General features: G+C 36.4%; 1 protein-coding gene across 2 annotated transcripts; it reads left to right on the forward strand.

The window, feature by feature from the left end:
- The first annotated feature begins 1018 nt into the window (after positions 1–1018).
- LOC118280724 (facilitated trehalose transporter Tret1) lies at positions 1019–18723 on the forward strand. 2 transcript variants are annotated; one of them, XM_050699299.1, is made up of 4 exons: positions 1019–1317; positions 5517–5688; positions 16586–16721; positions 17158–18723. In XM_050699299.1, the coding sequence occupies exons 2-4, from the start codon at positions 5644–5646 to the stop codon at positions 18492–18494; spliced, it is 1518 nt and encodes a 505-aa protein (XP_050555256.1). In that variant the 5' UTR covers positions 1019–1317; positions 5517–5643; the 3' UTR covers positions 18495–18723. The 2 variants fall into 2 exon arrangements, with proteins under 2 accessions (XP_050555256.1, XP_050555255.1); XM_050699298.1 differs by having other exon boundaries at positions 1029–1317; positions 5460–5688.
- Positions 18724–19644: the final 921 nt, after the last annotated feature.

A 19644-nucleotide genomic window follows, 5' to 3' on the forward strand; every position in this document is an offset into this window, starting at 1 on the left:
CACTACGTTGAGTAGTCATAATCACGGTTATGGAACACAAGGTTTCGGGTTGAGGTTGGGTAATAGAGCTACAAGCCTTGATGTTGAGTTTATTATTGTTCCTTTGTGTAAAGTGTTGAATATATTGAATGATTATGAAAATATTGAATGTTTAAACACGCATTACATTATAAATACTTATAAAAAACCTAGTCAAAAGAACGACAATATCTAGGTAATCTTACTTAATATAATGAAAGTTTAATGTGTATGTTTGTTACTCAATCACATCAAAACGGCTGAAGGTATTAGTACCCTTAGTACGAGTTTCCTTGTCTCGATCGACTTTCGATCTCGTTAAACGAAAAGTAAACTCGTACTAAGGCCCCAGGATGAAATTTGGAACAGGGGTAGATTATGAACTAGAATAACACATAGGCTACTCTTTAGAATAGGAACACGGGCGAAGTCGCTAGTAATTGCTAGTATGCGTATATTAGTAAACGTGACTGAAACCGTCATAGAATGTCAAATTAAGTATTTTAAAAATACATAAATACTTGGGTCTTATGTGTGTGTTTGTGTAGATAAGGAAGACATAGTAGTATTTCCACTTTACTTAATAAATTACCATGGACTTATCTATCTATGCATAAGTAACACCTAGTTTTCAGTAGTTTCTTGAAGTGGTATCGATATGAATTGATGTTAATTGTTCGTTAGTTTTGCCAAAACTCAAAAACGGCTGGACCGATTTGGCTAATTCAGGTCTTGATTTTCTAATCTCCTTTGAAAAAAATAAAGAGTGAAAAACCAATCACAATACTCATTAGTTTGTACAAATAGCAACAAAACATCGCATAGAAACATTAACTCATTCATAAAAGATCAATAAACTAAAGAAAACTCCTCTCGAGAGATAAATCCCAATAGTTTACAGTGTCGTAATGATACACAAACCGATTGTTTACAAAACGTGTTACAGTATTGTAACATGCTCTGCAAACAGCTTCAGTACTGAAACTAGTTTCAGTGTCTTTCAGGCAGGCCCTGGCATACTGCCATCACCCTGCCTATAAATAAAACTCCCTTACTTTACATTTCCTCTCACTACTCCGCTCCTATCAACGCTAGCGTGATGATTAAAACATTACAGTGTTTGTGAAAAGTTTTCCTATAAAATGGTGTAAATTTCGTCAATATCTGTGCAGTGGTTTTCGAGATATGTGCGTGTAAACTTTGTCAATGTCAGTAGGTGCAATGTCAGTGTATAGGAAGTTGTGTGGTGTGGCATTTATGTGACTGTTTACACTCTGTGGTATATTTTTGTTGGAATAAGTAAGGCATTTTATATAAGGAAAGTTATTTTATTCATTACATACTTATCTTAAGTAATTATTAAACGCAATAACCGATTTACTTAAAGTGCACTAATGGCTGATTTCACCAACCACATAAACCATCTCTTAAGTAATTGTTACTTACCACCGTACTCAAAGACATTGAATGGTTACTTAACCCAGTTCTTGGCAACTGTTTTCGGAACAAAATCGTTCCTAAGGAATAGTTTAAATAATCATTTAATGTCTCTGAGTACGGCATAGGCAGTAAAAGATAATCAACACTAACTGCCGTACTCAGAGTCGTTTAATTGTTACTTAACCCAGTCCCTAGCAATTATTTTCGGAAAAAAATCGTTAATAAGGAATTGTTTAAATAATCATTAAATGTCTCTGAGTACGGCAGAAAAGCTGTAAATAATTTATTCTTATTACAATAAAACTTTATTTTAATTCTCTCTTATTATAAGACTTGACAACTCTCTGTAACGAGACAGTAATTAACTATGGTTTACAATAAGCAACAACAGATACATAAATATATAGGTATATGTTGAAACAATTCACCGTTTATTAGACAATGTGCCTCCGGGCAAGCAAGTGCAGGCACACTCATTAAAGATAAGCGTCCACAGGCCCGCATCGTGCGCATCGCACGCAACGGATTTTAGTTTGTCTTGTATAGAAACTCATACAACTGCGTCCACTGATCCGCATCGTACGGACCGCATCATCGGCAATACCTACATGCGATGCGTACTGATGACGTCATACGGAATGCGTACGATACGTGCAATGCGTACGATGCGGGCCTGTGGACGCTTACATTAAGACATCAAAGTCAAAGTCAAAACAACGCCTATCTGACTATCAGTGAAGCCAGGTGCTAGTTCCAAAATGTAGATTCCTGTAGAGGAGCAAGAAACTCTTCACTCTAAGTTAGTACTTTAGTAGTGCATATCCATCCACTCTAATATGCTATTCAGTTTTTATGCATTTATAACCATACCTACTATTTTCTTTACATATTTATTACAACTACTTATTACCATAATCCAATTTGGTAGGTACAAATGCTGTTACATACTCGTAAATTTTCCTTTGGAAAATTCTAGCAACTTGAACTAGACACTTTCTTCTGCCGATAAAACATTATCGCAATTAATTCAGCCGTTGTATACATTGTGTTGATTAAAAATTTTAAATTCTATTTCATGGTACTCCCTATAAAGTAAAAGTTTTTCTACTAGTTAACATGTAGATTTTTTTATGGAATAAGTGGCAAACGAATAGACTCATCACCTAATGGTAAGCGATCAGCGACGCCAATGGACACCTGCAACACCAGAAGAGTCACAGGTGCGTTGCCGGCCTTTTAAAAAGTACTACTTACGCTCTTTTCTTGAAGGTTTGAATTATTTTGACTATGACTGTACGTTTAGCGCGGTGGCTGGGTAAATGGCTGCCGCGCAACGTGTAGCGGGTTCGATTCCCGTACGGAGCAACTCTTGTGTGATCTACAAATTGTTGTTTCGGGTATCATTATGTATGTGAATTGTATGTTTGTAAACGCACCCACAACACAGGATCTAAATCCTAGTGTAACATTTTTAAAAGATAAAAATGCATAGCATTAGCATTAAATTCATTAGGAGGACATCATTTTGAAGAGAAGATATTTTCAGATCGGTCCAATAGTTTGGTAACCAATACCACTTAGACAAACAATCAAATCTTTCCCCCTTTTTGTAGTTCATTAAAACATACCTATAATAATATAATAGTCAGTATCTACACTGAAGATAAGCCATGTGTCATAGTGTATAGATGAGAAGATATCTACAGCTCTGTCTAATTCGGTCCGGTAATTGAGTGTTAGTACATTTCCACTCATATCTTACTCATTACACCATCATGTGATTTTGTGGCAGCTCAGCTGTGAGACGTTTACGAAAATAACTCTTAAATGTTCATTGAATAGAGCTGAAAGTTGTAAGTTTTGTAGTTTTCCCACACATTCTCGGTGGACTAATATTTTAATTTACTTTAATTGATCAATTGTTCTGGTGTTGATAATCAAGTCGTTTTAAATTATAGTCTACCGCGTGTCTACAATCTACTTACAACTAATAAGTGTTGCGAATGAGATCTTTATTGGTCCGATCTCCGACTCGAGAAAATTATTCTACATTTTTTTTTAAGTGACAAATATTTAAGTGTATTTTTTACTCATTCATTATGTAATTGCACCAATTGATCCCCCTAATAGCCCATCATCGAACCACAAGACAATCGGCGAGGCTCCACCACTACATGGTAGATATCCCACCCACTCGCATGAAACGTTTCGCTTCGAATTTCCTTGTGCGAACTGCTAAGGAGTGGAGTCCTTTACCAGAGTCTATGTTTTCTGAAACCTGGGTGTCTTCAAGACCCGAGTGAATAGGTTGCTTATGAGCAGACGTGTTCCATCGTAGGCCGCATCATCACTTACCATCAGGCGAGATAGCGGCCAAACTTCGACCCATCAAATAGATATATTATATATATATATGCACTATGTATAAAAACGGTTGATCTAGGTAACTGTAGGAAGTTATAAAAACAACGATAATGTTATGTTATTAACACTTGAAGTGCTCCAAGTTTAATAACATGTTATGAACTGCTAGCACTTGACGTTTATTGTGCTTACCTAGTGCATAGGTACTTAGGTATATCATAGATAGATCTAGACTAATAACTTAAAGTGGAATGTATGTGTTAGGCTACTTTTATTAATCACAAAGTCCGTAGTCCACGCAAGTAAAGCCACAGGCATCAGCTAGTAATTAATAATTTCGTTTAATTAGGTAATGAGAACAGTCAACTAAATTGGACCTCAAATAAATCATTATCAATAGTACAAAGGATACTTTAAGTTAAACATCTACATTCATCGTGATTCTCATGCATGAGGGTGCGGGTTCAAAACCTGGCAATTTTGAGCAGTCGTCGGCGGTATTTCCGAACCGATAGAACCTTCAAACCTTCAAGAAAAGAGCGTATTCCTTTTTAAGGGCCGACAATGCACCTGTTACTCCTCTGGCGTTGCTGGTGTCCATGAGTGGCGCTGATCGCTTAATATCAGGTGATACGACTGCTAGTGTCCCCCCCTATTTCATAAAAAGTACTACTTAATGTACTGTAACTCTATTTTCAAGTTATTTGTGTACTTTATTGTGGGAGGTAAGCCCATTGGTATACAAATGTGCTTTCTATGGTATGGTATGGTATTTTTCTGTTCTGTGGTATATACGTGGTATATACAATACTGAGAAATATAGAAATAGAATAGAATAGAATTATAATACCTTTAGTGGTAGGTATACAATATCATAGTTCTGCCATATTTCACCATTCTGCATGCAAACATTAAAATTATAAAATTATAGAGCTGAGTAAGCACGTAATGCATTAATTGCGTTTCATGAAGATATCAAGTTGTAATTGTTGTAAAAAGACGCTATCTATATCTGTGTCTATATTAATATGTATGTAGTAAAAGGCTGTTATTTCAATATTACAAGCAGACACTCCAATCTAATTTTATTTATTAGTAAAAATTTTGATACTTAACGATTTTTGTCTCTGCAAGACCTAAAATCTAAATGATTTGACTTTCAAGTCAATTATGTGTATACGATGTTTCTACATAAAGCATGAATTAAATAAATAAATAAATAGTTATTTATTTCAACCATTGCATATTGCAAATAGTTATATCTAAGTAAAGTGTGAGGCATGTTAGTAGGTACATCAATAGCCTATAACTGTTGACCAAATACCTTTTCTCGAACGGAGAAGGTTTCAACATTAATCACCACGCTTCCTCAATACATCTATAATAAGAAATTTCAATGAAGAAACATGGTTTATAATTTCTAAATGCAGCGTAAATTCATTCATAACACCATCCCACTCATAAAAAATCACAACAAAACAAAACTACACTAACAAATAACTTTCCGAATAAGCCGTAATGTACTAAACATCAGTAAATCGAAACCAGGCAGCAGTCTGTGCTCCGATTTTGTCGACCAATCACGTCACGTCAATTCAAACTGCATTAACCCATTCTAATCAAACTTCTACTCAAAGTTACTCAATACAGATTATAATACAACTTTTTTATAATAAAAATTATGATGTGAAAAGTTGTCTTCGTATGTTTTATCACTGATACCGCACTGATAGTGTGAGGAGTGAACAGAATCAGTTATGGTGTCTTCTAGTGAATACGTGTGCGAGTGTTAAAGTGACTTTAAAAAAAACCTAGACCAAAATGGCACGGAAATCATCGACATGGATTACACCGTTCAAAAAGCAGGTTAGTGGTGTTTTTTATTTATTTATTTTAATATACGGTATAGTTAAAAAATGGGAAATTGAAACTGTGTTATATACATATTCGTCATACAGTACATATAGTCAAAGTCAAAATTATTTATTTCAAATAGACTAGAAAGGCACTTTTGAACGTCAAAGCAAATATAATAATATTAATAACGTCTGTCTGTCGGTCAGTATTTTAATAGTATTGGAAAATGCAGTCTAATAATATTTTTTTAAAGATATTTTTATTATTATATTTTTACGTTCCCCAATGACAGCGTTGCGGACGAGTACTTCGACGCCTAACCACACCTAACCACGCCTATTGCCTTTATTTTAGTTTTAAGTTAGTTTTTATTCCTAATTTTTTTGGTATTTTTAAGTTGTAAATAATGTGTTAGTTTAGATTAATAATTTTTCCTATTTCCACACACATTCAAGTTATTTTCTGGGTCATTGAATTGAATAGTAGGTAACTAGGTACTCGTACTGTGTTAATTACGTTTGCAGTATATACTTTGTATGTTCACTTTTTTTTTTTTTTTTAAAGTTGCCCCACACTATCATTTTCTCCTGTGTCGTGGGTGCGTTTACAAACATACAAGTTCACATGCACATGACACTCAGACCCGAAACAACAATTTGTGGATCATACAAAGAGTTGCTACTCTGTACGGTACTTAACGTTAGGTATGATTTAGGTTTGGCAAAATATTATTAACGATTAAGTAAGTTATAGTTGTTGTACATCATTATTGTTTAAACCCAACCCGGAAATCGAACCCAAAACCCTTTGTCCGGCAGTCGCACTCGACGAACGAGGCAGTTAAATAACGTACAAAACACATAATAATATCACATATAAAATCTACACACAACTTACCCTTTTTTCTTTGAGGGGGAAAATCATCCAATGACTTATAGAATAATATCAGACTCTTACTGACTAAAAACCACCCAGTTCCTACTCCTGCTTTTCGAACCGGAGCCCCGGTAAACCCGCTAGGTAGTCCGCAGCTCCGGATCACAAAACCTACTCTTGGAAAATAACAAACAGACATAGGTATTCTTAGATACTAAGTAATAAGATCTAAAATGAATATTTGTAAATTATAGTTGTTTACATTGATCAAAGCAAATAGAACCCTAAATCTATAGTCAGAATGTTTCTCTAAAATTATGTTTAATAGTCAAGTGTCGAAGGATCTTGTTGTTTGTCTGTACGTACGTCAATCTATTGCGCTGAAATTATTGAAAATTATGAAATATTAGTATTGAAATGATAGGTAATTCTGTATAATGCTCATGTTATTGGCTACTTTAAAAATGTTAAAATAGGAAGAGTAATTATTTGCATAGACAAAAAACATGAGCATTTTATATTGATCTTGACTTTCAAGTGTGTTCATGGTCTTTGAAAAACTAAAATACTTAAAAACATAAGGTTGCAAAAAAAAGCAGCGGCATAATCAGCATAAAAGGGTTTGGGTTTCTTCTCAATACTATTTTTTAAACGTAGCCCCCAGTTAAGGCGAGAGAAGTGATTAGATGATTTTCCCTTCTCAAAAAAAAACCCCCCAATCTAGTGTTTTTTCCTGTATCGTGGGTCTTTACAAACATACAAGTTCACATACATATGACACTCAGACACAAAACAACAATTTGTGGATCACACAAAGTGTTGCTCCGTTCTGGAATCGAATATTATTTTGTTAACACTACTGAATTTGGCCAATTAAATGGTCATGTGAAGTCACAAGTTTCTAAATATCGATGTTTTTGTATACCTGTATCAAAAAACCTAATATTGTATTGAATACGGCCATGTAACAAACTGGCACAATATGGTATGGCCTTGTCAAATATATTACATAACTGATATTTATTATTAGGTACATGAGTGAGATTTTATTATAGGTACATTTTTTATCCGGGCCGTTTTATTGTATAAAAAGTGTATTTCTCAATAATGTTCTTTGTACCAGACCAGAGGTACGTTTTATATTAATCAGTCACGGGGTATTTTTATTATTTGATAATTTTAACGGTTACTTTTATTTAACTGAGATTTATCTTTGTTAGGAATAAAAAAAATACTGTTTAGTCTTTTAAAGATTTCTATTCTAGTTCATAATCTGAGATTCAATATTTTCTATAACAATATTACTTATGTAGGTTACACACGTTCCATTTTAACTGTACAGTTGGACTGTTCAGTCGGGACCAACAGTCGAACAGTATAGTTGGACTGTTCAGCCAGTACCTACAGGAGAACTGTGCAGTCAGTAAAATTTTTGTACAGTTATATCGTAAGATGTATAGAGTAAACAGTTTAAACGGAAAGTGTGCAGGCTGCATTACACATAGTAACCTTGACTTAGTACAGTACAGGCTATTTGTCACGAACAAAGTAAGGTCAGGTATGCATAGGGTCAAGTCAACGGTTTCTTTTATTAATAACAATTACCTATAGGTATTGTAGGTGTAAGGCTTATAGTGAGCGATCGTCGTAGCCTAAGTACACTGCAAAACCTTATAACACAAGTGCATAATTAATTATTATGTTATCGGCTTACTTACGTATTTGTTTGACAAGGAACTCGACTAGTTTCAAGCCATGCAAGAGGCTCATATTCATGAGCAGCATTCCGCGACACACGACGCGGCGATTGTCGCGCTGCTACTGTTACAGTACAGTTCCTCGAGTTCCTTGTCAAACAAATACGTGAGTAAGCCGATAACATAATAATTAATTTAGTGTCTCACGAAAGTTACAATAAAATCACAAGTGCATAGTTGGAGCTGCAGACAACATAACATAGGCTCTGGCCTAAACCAGGAGTAGGAACTGGGTGGTTTTTAATCAGTAAGAGTCTAACACTCCCGCTCGCCTCATCTAAGGCGGGAGATATCACAGTATGAATTTCCCGATTCAAAAAAAACCCACAAATGCCTAGCTGTGATTTAGCTGACAATCTATGAAACTATTTGCGCTTCTAAGCTAGGCAGGAAAAACATTTTATCAAAGACAGTACGGTATCGCAAATCTTGGCTTAACTTACGTACAATTCCTATTGCTTCTGATAGATACGTACCTAGGTAAAGAAATAATTCACAGTCGCGTGGAGTTTTCACTCTTGGTCCAAAATATCCTGAATTGTTCTATGAATAAGTATACTAATTATACAATTAAGATAAAGCTATAGGCACTGGTGCTTTGGTTATCTGATATTATTCATTAGAGATTATGTTAACCCACGTTTACTTATTATATTTATCTATGGTTTGAGTATTGATAGCTTTTTCTACCAATCAATAATATTGTTATAAGCATTATAATTAGCATTATCGTTATATTGTTGAATGAGCATTAATCACCACGATTAAGCCTAGGTTTCCTTACAATATTTTCCTTTACTGTTTGTCAGTGTCTAAATAATTTTAGATAGTACGTGTAACACGGAAAAGTTACATTGGTGGCTTCTTAATTTACATGAAAATAAACTAGGAAGTACTTTTAATCTCGCTTTCTTATTTTAGCACTTTATTCTGGTTATATTTAACTTCTAGATAAGTTGAACACACATCATAATTACAATGCCTACATGGAGTATTTTTATAATGAACTAGCAAACCCGGCAAACTTCGTACCGCCTCAAACATTTTTCTCTCACCTTTTAAACCTTTCCTGGACTTCTACAAACACTAAATTCATGAACAAAATTAAACCACCAAATAGGTCCAAGATTAGTTCCGTCCAAATAGGTCCGTTCGAGTTTTGGCGAGACTTACGAACATCAATTGATTTTTATATATAGAGAGATTTTAATAAGTTTACTGTGGAAAAAATTAAAACGTTTGACCTTCAACGTAATTCCTAACATTATGAGTTTGGTTAGATAAAACATATATTACATAAATACATGCGTAAATAAGCCGTGAATTTGCAATGTATGATGTATAATCTCATTGTTGCGTACACTCGGTACAATCGAGATAAGATTACAATTGATTGTAAGAGTAGTTTAAGTAGTGATAGTAGACCCAAGTTTCGGTAATCCATCAATGTCAGTATTGTTATGAAAGATATTATATTGGTTATACTTGAACCGGAGGCCCAATTATCCCCTTCCTATCCCCCAAAAGGACTAATCTCTATTCCCCAATAACCCTTAATTCCTAAACCCCAAAAGGCCGGCAACGCACTTGTAATGCCTCTGGTGTTTTGGATGTCCATGGGCAGTGATCCGTCTGCTCGTTTACTGGCTTATACTTTAGGGAACAGCGAGTAAAGTTCCCTAAGAAAAGGAGGATCCTCCGACCAGGCGAGGTGATCAGCCTGGCGGGCTTTCTGCCCAACTGTTGTTCGTTGGGATTTTCTATCCGTGTTAATTCGCATGTAAACTTCGTATGTGCGATGCAGGATATTTGTGACGTCATCCGTTGATTTGCTCGTCGATAGTCTATGTGCGACTTCTGTCATCTGTCACTTGTTACTTGTCAATGTGTCGCCACAATACCATAAGAAAATTTGAAAAACTACGGAATTAATAACATAATTTATGAAAAGACGACTTAAAATGTCTTCTTAACATGTTTTTACACGTCACGGCTTACAAATAATTTATCATTCGTTTATTACGAAACTAATGAAAATATTATTATGAAGTACTAGCTTCTGCCAGCGCTCACTGTTCTGGTTGGGATTAAATGTTTAATTCTAGACCATAATACAGAATCGTCTTTTATACAGGGCTTTCCTAGCACAGGCATCTAACTTTATAAGGTCTAGATCACTTATTAAAATATATTTATAACGTGTCGTCTTACTCTTTTATGTCATTATTAAATAAATAAAGATTATTATTAAATAACCTATGTCTATTCCAAAACATTCCAATCCCTTCAGCTATTTAACGTGATTGACTAACAATCACATACAAACTTTCGCATTTATAATAGATAATAAATTAACCATAATTAAGGAAAAAGTAAGCACCTACATAAAGAATATAATGGTAATGTCTATTTCTAGTTCCAAGGTGCCTTGACGGGCAGTAATAATTATGGTCCTTATACAAACCAGTTATACTTGGCTTACAATAACCAGGAAATCAGCTAGACTCGTAGCTATCACCTCTGCTTAGGTCACGCATTCTAAATGGTGTCATAATTTTCTTTACTTGTCTGCCTTCCTTGGTATTGTTGCAACAGCTGACTTAGGTATTGTGTGTCTTTCCTCTATTTTTAAACTGTTTTATTCAGATTGTTTCTTTAGGTCTTTAGTAAATACAAATTCATCCCCTTTCTGATCAGCAGATAGATTGATTTTTTGTAATTTTAATTTTTCTGTGTGTCTGTTTGTTCTGGCTAATCTCTAAAACGGCTAGGTCGATTTTGATGAAAGGACTGTTATTGGCAGATAGCTGATGTACTAAGGAGTAACTTAGGCTACTTTTATAAGTCAAAACGTCTGTAATCCACGTGAGCGAAGTAGTGGGCATGAGCTAGTATAAAATAACCCAATGGTTTATAAAATAACTAAATATCTTCGTACCTTAACTCATTATATGCAACAGCGCATTAATGCACTTTGTACTCGCCTTATATCACTAGCATCATATTGCATATAATTATACATAAATACCAGGTATATACCTGTCATTGTTTTGCAAGGAAACCTCCATTAAATATGTACAAACGACTTCCTAGTCCAGTATTATGGTCATTCTCTGGAGATTTGTTTGTTTGTCCTTTGTCCATATACGAGTAAAGTTACTACAAGGACATATGTCTTATGACTGCACGGTTGGTGCGGTGGCTGGGCAACTGGCTGCCGCGCAACGGGTAGCGGGTTCGATTCCCGCACGGAGCAACTCTTTGTGTGATTCACAAATTGTTATTTCGGGTCTGGGTGTTATGTGCATGTGAACTTGTATGTTTGTAAACGCACCCACGACACAGGAGAAAATCCTAATGTGGGGCAACGTTTTTAAAAAAAAAAAAAAATACCACCATTGGTTTGAAATATAGTGTGGGAGAGCCATGCTTCAGCACGAATGGGCCGGCTCGACCGGAGTAATACCACGGCCTCCCAGAAAACCGTCGTGAAACAACGACTGCGTTGTACCAGATGATCGGCAAGGTTCCAACTGTTATCAGAAAAATATAAAAAAAAATCTATGTCCTACAATTTTTAAATTACAGTCACTTATGTGTTATCCACGAAAAAGTACACCCTGTGCCAGTCTTTTGACTCTTGTTGTTACAAATCTTTATTTTTTCGTCTGCAGTCTTCGTTACATTATCCTGAATAGTGTTTCAGTAATATGGAATCATACATTCTTAGCCAACTGCTTTAAATTGGAAAACATTATTAGTTTTAGAAGAACCAAATACTCTGAATAATTTTTTCACCTTACTTTAAGTGACTGTCCTGAAAAAATTATGTATGGCGCTAGTAGTGGCAAATTTCACCAAAGTTGGCGCATTTAATAAGGATTCTAAAATGGTATAGCACTTAGCACATTACTTCTTAAATTCGGCACAAAAAAAATTTTTTCAACGAAACGGAGTTTCGATGAATTTATTTGAACTTACTAAAAATTCTTCTAGTGTACTCAAAGCATACTTTACAACCTCATATGCACTAGACAACACTTTGCACGCGATTTGTTATCATCATGTTGAAAGTCAGCGAGGATCTCTTGTCAAACAACACTACTCTACTCATGATTTCGCTTGCAGCATTCGTCGGCAATATTATCGCTAGAGAAACTGATGTTGTGCATCATGTCTCACTAAATAATATTGAATGATTGCAATATGATGTTAAAAGTGCATCAAACACATTATCAACTGTGTAGTAAAATTAGAAGGAACGGACGCAGCACCGTCATGTACACAGCATATCGACGCGGAGGCAGTGCGAGGGAGAAGCGGTAGTGGTATGGCGAACATTAGCCCTTACGCACGATTACTAGTCATATCCACATCAAAAAAAAAAAACTTAGATGGATCCTCCGATTAACTTACGTGATCATGCCTTGTGATCAAGTGGGGTATAAAGCATCGAATGTTATTTAGTTTGACGAGAAAGAAATAAATAATTAATTTGCACCGTTACAAGAAATTGCAGGCAAAACAAAAAAAAAAAATTTAAAAAAATTCGTCACGATGCAAAAAAGCCAGTGTTTAGCTAAAATGCCGTATCCCGAGTACGATGGCTCGAGATGTACAACATCAGTTCCTCTAGCGATAATATTGCCGACGAATGCTGCAAGCGAAATCATGAGTAGTGTTGTTTGACAACAGATCCTCGCTGACTTTCAACATGATGATAACAAATCGCGTGCAAAGTGTTGTCTAGTGCATATGAGGTTATAAAGTTTGCTTTAAGTACACTAGAAGAATTTTTAGTAAGTTCAAATAAATTCATCGAAACTCCGTTTCGTTGAAAAATCATTTTTTGTGCCGAATTTAAGAAGTAATGTGCTAAGTGCTATACCATTTTAGAATCCTTATTAAATGCGCCAACTTTGGTGAAATTTGCCACTACTAGCGCCGTACATAATTTATTCAGGACAGTCACTTAAAGTAAGGTGAAAAATTTATTCAGAGTATTTGGTTCGTCTAAAACTGATAATGTTTTCCAATCTAAAGCAGTTGGCTAAGAATGTATGATTCCATATTACTGAAGCACTATTCAGGATAATGTAACGAAGACTACAGACGAAAAAATAAAGATTTGTAGCAACAAGAGTCAAAAGACTGGCACAGGGTGTACTTTTTCGTGGATAACACATAAGTCACTGTAATTTAAAAACTGTAGGACATAGATTTTTTTTTATATTTTTCTGATAACAGTTAGAACTTTGCCAATCATCTGGTGCCTGTTGGACGTCGACTTCAGGGACACCCTGTATAAATGAGGTTACCGGAAGCCCAATTACCCCCCTTAGTCTTTTAATCCCAATCTTCCCAATTCCCGATTCCTTAACATCTCTTAAATTCCTAACCCCCAAGAGGCCGGCAACATTATTGTACAAATAACGCCTCTAATATTTTCGGTGTCCATGGGCGGCGGCTATTGCTTACCATCCGGTGATCCGTCCGCTCGTTTAGCGGCTTATACCATAAAACATAAACCAAAATATTCATTCATTCAATTCGAAATTCTCCTTAGTAATCCCTCCTCCTCCTCTTCCTATAAATAAATGATTTGATCCTATACAATCAAATGCACAAACTCTGTACCTATATCTAGAAGATTTCACTCCATCCGTACGATAATTAAAAATGTTATCTGATTCTAATTTCACGGCAATTTGTTGAGGAAATTGCACGAACTGTAGCCGTTTTATAAATAATAATTTTATAGAGAATTATCATCAACTCACCTTAAATGAAGTTATCACCAAGTGCGAAAATCCAGACTGCTATCGACCCAAGACGAAGACTAGAAACCATTTAATTTCGAAACAAAAAGTAACAAATGCAACTCTATTTATATCCATCTAAGAATCAATGTTAGGTAGCCACACATAGCATGCAGTCGTCATCATAATTATCATCAGCCGGAGGATTTCCACTGCTGAACAAAAGCCTCCCCCTTAGTCTTCCACGTAGAACGACAAGCCGCCACCTGCTTCCACTAGTTACCCGCGACTCTGACGATATCATCGGTCCACCTAGTAGGAGGTCTGAATACAATCAAATAGGACAAATATCCGACTTTCACCAATTGCCTACAGTTCTACTACAATCGACACAATTTTCAGTCTATTTACAGTTTCCATCTACCAAACTGAATTCTAATTTTATCCGATTACGTGAATTCCTATTTCAGCTGCATGAAATTTCCTTCAGTGGTATGCTGTGTACTGAATAATTGATTCACGTGTAGGCACTTTTGAGACGTCACAATAGATTTGTCCGTCAGTCTGTCCGTCAGTGAAGCTAGGTTCTAGTTCCAAAATATACATTCGTGTGGAGAAGAATGAGTAAGAAACTCCATATTGTTGTATTGAAACTATCAAGACATTTATCAATAAGGCTCAGTAGAAACCTTCAAGTTATTAGCCTATTATGACATAGTGAGTAATTCTGCAAGATAAACCAATAGATATGATACGCAATTTTATCGGTTTATTGGATAATATTTTTCTATTATTGTAACTTTCGTGAGACATACTAATAATTATAACTATCTCATACTAATCACACACTCATACTAATAATATATTTTAATACGTGAGTAAGCTGATAACATAATAATTAATATTTTTCTTTTTTAAAATAAAAGAAACGTTGCCACACACTAGGATTTATCGGCTTATAACATAAAAATATGGGTTATTGAAATTGGCCGTAAAACAGATAATCCATTTCTTCTTATCTTCGAGCCCCAAAGCACATTGACCAACATAGTGCCAACACACTTAAATGCATGTTAAACCAAAAAAAAATACTATCTAGGAGGAAACTAATTCAGAAAAACAGAAGCAGCTCTTCAGAACGAAGGTAAAAGATAAATAAGGCATTTTCCTTTATGTTATCACCGTCGCCTTCAATGAACAACTTGGTGATAACTTGATAAGCTGTCGATCAATGTAATATACTTAAGTCTTTGACTGTCAATAGAAAACTGTTGAAGGCAAATCCTTCGGTGACCACCACGGCGTTCAATGTGTTAAGGTTGAACTTACAATACTGCTGACCGGGTGATTGGGTGACTAATTCAATTGAAACTGAAAACTGAAACGCATTGTTCACTTCAAATTAGGATTTATTCGGAAAAAGAGTTTTCTGTGCAGGCTCTTTTTAAGGGCGAAAAATCATCCAAAGACTTTTCCAGCTTTGGGTGCGGCGAGAGGGAGTGCCAGACTCTAAAAATTACCCCCTTCCTACTCCTGTCATTCCAGCCAAAGCCACGGTAATCCGTCAGGTTTTCCGCGGCTCTGTATCAGGCACCAACCTTACTGGGCCCATCTATTGTGGTCTGATGTCCCTTTGCGGCGCCATTCCAGTACAGCCTATGATTTTGTTTAAATTAGATGCTAAAGTTTGATTCAATACAGAGATAGTCAACATTTTTAGGCACCAAACTTATAAACACCGCCTTTTATATCACTGACCAAGTTTTGGCAAAAGCTTTGGCTACTGAATCAGCCTCTCTTTTCTTACCTACATACCAAACTCTTTTGTTTACTGTAAATCCAAGAGTACCTATGTCAGCGTCCAAACAAATGTCCTCAAATGGACTTATGGGCAAAGTGTAGTCTTTAATAATCTCATCGTTCTCATCTCATTTTATCAATATGATGGAAACAAGGTTTCTTCGCACTTGAATATCCTCATGGACAATTCGCCATACATCGGTACTTTATCGTATACTGTAGGATCTCCTCTGATCTTTGAAGAGGTTTATCAAGCTGCCATTGTCAATCATCTGGCTAGATTAAGATAGAAGATAGCAGATAACTGGATCCAACTAGTTTTCAGTTATCAATGTTCTTGGAAATTGGATTCTGTATTTAGTTACATAAACGCTATTTTTGTTTTAGTAAAAACTATTTAACCTCCTACCTAGTCACATTATATTATTAACGACTCCTATATTTTTCTTTTTGGTCAATTTACAATGTAGGTTTTGAAGTTATTTCATTTAAAAGAACTAAATTTTGTTACGTATTTAAGTCTTAATAAGGTATTTTACCTAATTGAAATAAATTGGACTTGAGAAACTAATTGCATCACTTATATCATTGACGTGGAATAAAAATTAATCAATATTTTGCCCAACCTAGCTATTCAAATAGAGGAGTTTAGCAACACATTTTTGTTTAACTTTTTTATTTTTTATAATAAACCCTATTGTTATAATGTTCCAGTGTTTCGTGACGATAGGAGTATGCCTCAACATGGCTGCCCACGGGCTGGTCATGGGGTTCAACGCCATCCTGCTGCCGCAGCTCAGGAAACCAGACTCCATCATACCTATAGATGACTCCTCAGGGTCTTGGATAGGTTAGTATAAGTATAGATATAATGTGATGGGAGTTTCGAAACAAACAAACACGATCTGGTTTTTTTTTTCTTACGCCTTTTTTAAAAACGCTGCCCCACACTAGGATTTTGTCCTGTGTAGTGGGTGCGTTTACAAACATACAAGTTCACCTACAGATGACTCCTCAGGATCTTGAATCAACAATTAGTGGATCACACAAATAGTTGCTATGATGGGAGGATCGAACCCGCTACCCGATGCGCGGCAGCCAGTTTCCCAGCCACCGCACCAACTGTGCAGTCAAATTCTTGTAATCAAAGAGTGAAAAGCAATGTAAAGGCTAATTAAGTTTAAACTTCTACTACTCCATTTTTTTACTAACGTATAAGCCCAATCTCACTAAAGAGCCAATGTTTGTTATCACCATTACCTAATATCACCATTTTCAATTTCCAGCTTCAATCATCGGCTTCGCCCTGGTAGCTGGTAACTTCATCGTGCCCCCAGTCATGGCCAACTATGGCCGCCGCACCGCTAATCTCCTCAGCGTAGCTCCCCTCATCATCGGCTGGTTCTCCATCATCTTGGCCAAGAGCATTCCTGTCCTTCTAGTCGCCAGATTCCTCCAAGGCACCTCCATGGGCATGAGCGCTTCACTAGGCCCTGTCCTGATCGGAGAGTACACAAGTCCTCACAACAGAGGAGCTTTCCTCACCATGATATCCCTCTGCATAGCAACGGGAGTGCTGACTGTGCATACCATGGGTTCCTACCTGCACTGGCAGACAACTGCCCTAGTGTGCGCATGTATTGCGTTTGCTGATCTCATAATTATCCTTTACTCTCCCGAGTCCCCGAGCTGGCTCGCTGACCAAGGAAGATATGATGAGTGCAAGAAAGTCTTCCGCTGGTTAAGAAATGAAGATGAAGAAGAGGAATTACAGAAGATGATTGAAGCCAGCATCATAGTCAGGGAATCTAAGGCAGACGCCAACATATCTCAGTCGTTGGGCAAAAAAATCAAAAGTGGAGTGGTTTACTTCAACGCGACGATCAAGAAGAAAGAATTCTACAAACCTATATTTATCATGATGCATATTTATACTTTAGGACAATGGGCGGGAGCTAACATATTAGCTGCGTACACTATAGACATTTTCAATCACGTTATTGGCACTGATGTGAACATAGCTCTCTTAGTCATCACTCTAGATGCTCAAAGAATATTCTCGAATGCCATAGCAGTATTAGTTATAAAGAAGATTAATAGGCGAACGATGTTGTTCGGTACTGTGACTATTAACTTGATTGCTTTCTTGTTGACTGCAGCATACACTTACTTCAAAGGCCAGGGGATGTTGCCTGAGTACCTCAATAATCCTCTGGTGGGTGTGGCGTTGGTCCACCTTCACATGTTCACCATCGCAACTGGAACTGTTCCATTGCCTTTCATCATAGCTGGTGAAGTGTTCCCTCTAGAGTACAGAAGCTTGGCTGGTGGTATCAGTGTATTATTCCTTTCCACAAACCTCTTCATCACTGTGAAGACAGTGCCTTTCTTCTTTGGTACGTTGGGCATCCATGGAGCTTACTGCATCTACGCAGCTGTCGTAGGTTACTGTCTAGTGATAGCTTACTTCTTCCTACCTGAAACTAAAGACAGAACTCTTCAGGATATTGAAGACGAGTTCAGAGGTAGACCTTTGTCTCCTGAGGAGCTGAAATCCACTCAATCTTTGACGTCGTGGCAGTTACATAAGCAGGACAGGAGATGTAGTAGTCCTGTTGTTTGATACATTATATATTAAGTGATACGTTATGTGATACATAGAAATTCATCAAAGAAGGATATTGACTACAGTATTGTTAGCATATAATTCTTCTTGAGTAAGATATGCGAACAAATTAATGTTAAATATGAAATGGTTTTGTAAATAGCGTTCGATGAGATAGTTTTTAACTAATTTATTGAAAAGATATTATAGTTAAGTATACACTATAATAAAATATGTTGTAATAATATTATATGGCGTTTTATTCTTTCTTTAATAATTATTTACTGTAACATCACACTTTTTATCCTCGAAGTGGTAGACAGAGATACACATAACAGCACGAAATACCACTATACAATGTACACCCACTTTTCACCATTTGTGCTATAAGTCCCAAGTAATAGGGGATGAGCCTATTGCCATATACTGACCACAATTCCAGATTCCGTGCTACTACTGAGAAATATTCGAAAATCCGAAATAAGCCCTGTAACACTTTGACCTGGAAATCAAACCCGAGAACCCTTGTCCGGCAACCATTTGCGATCAGACGACCATGAGGCATTCTGAAACATTAATCTTTAGAGTTTAGAATAATTTAATTTTTTTTATGAAACACGGTAAACGAAGATTCGTATCCTGATGGTAAATAACCGCCGCCGCCCATGGACACTTGAAACACCAGAGGCGTTACTAGTGCGTTGCCGGCGTATTGTTTTTCAAGTGGGGTTAGGAATTTTAGGGTTGTTGTTCGGGAATCGGGGATTGGGAATTTGGGAAAGGAATTGGGCCTCCGGTACCTCATCACACAACGAAACACAACGTAAGCGTTGTTTCACATCGGTTTTCTATGAAGCCGTGGTATCACTCCGGTCGAGCCGGACCATTCGTGCCGAAGCATGGCGCTCCCATACTTGTATTACTAATTACGTACGGTACTTAAATACATTTTTTCGTTGAAGCTACACTTGGCGCATCCTCTACTCAACTGAAAATTAATGAAATTCGTAACAACGGTAATGTGTTCACAAAACTGGTTGTTTTAATGTGACTAGTGAGCATCCGGACTGTAAAAGTAATAGCTCTCAGTCCCCACTGATAACCTGGTTAGAATCAACTATAACGTACTGTTGTAGTTCAAGTGGTGGGCTAAATACTAAGTATGGAA

The sequence above is a fragment of the Spodoptera frugiperda genome, chromosome 16, assembly GCF_023101765.2.
Source record: "Spodoptera frugiperda isolate SF20-4 chromosome 16, AGI-APGP_CSIRO_Sfru_2.0, whole genome shotgun sequence".
NCBI lineage: Eukaryota > Metazoa > Arthropoda > Insecta > Lepidoptera > Noctuidae > Spodoptera > Spodoptera frugiperda.

Bases quoted from the DNA above. Each gene is read 5' to 3' on its own strand.
- LOC118280724 (XM_050699299.1), top strand. From the start codon at position 5,644: ATGGCACGGAAATCATCGACATGGATTACACCGTTCAAAAAGCAG. The intron at 5,689-16,585 runs GTTAGTGGTGTT...ATAATGTTCCAG, and splicing joins TTACACCGTTCAAAAAGCAG to TGTTTCGTGACGATAGGAGT. The intron at 16,722-17,157 runs GTTAGTATAAGT...TTCAATTTCCAG, and splicing joins CTCCTCAGGGTCTTGGATAG to CTTCAATCATCGGCTTCGCC.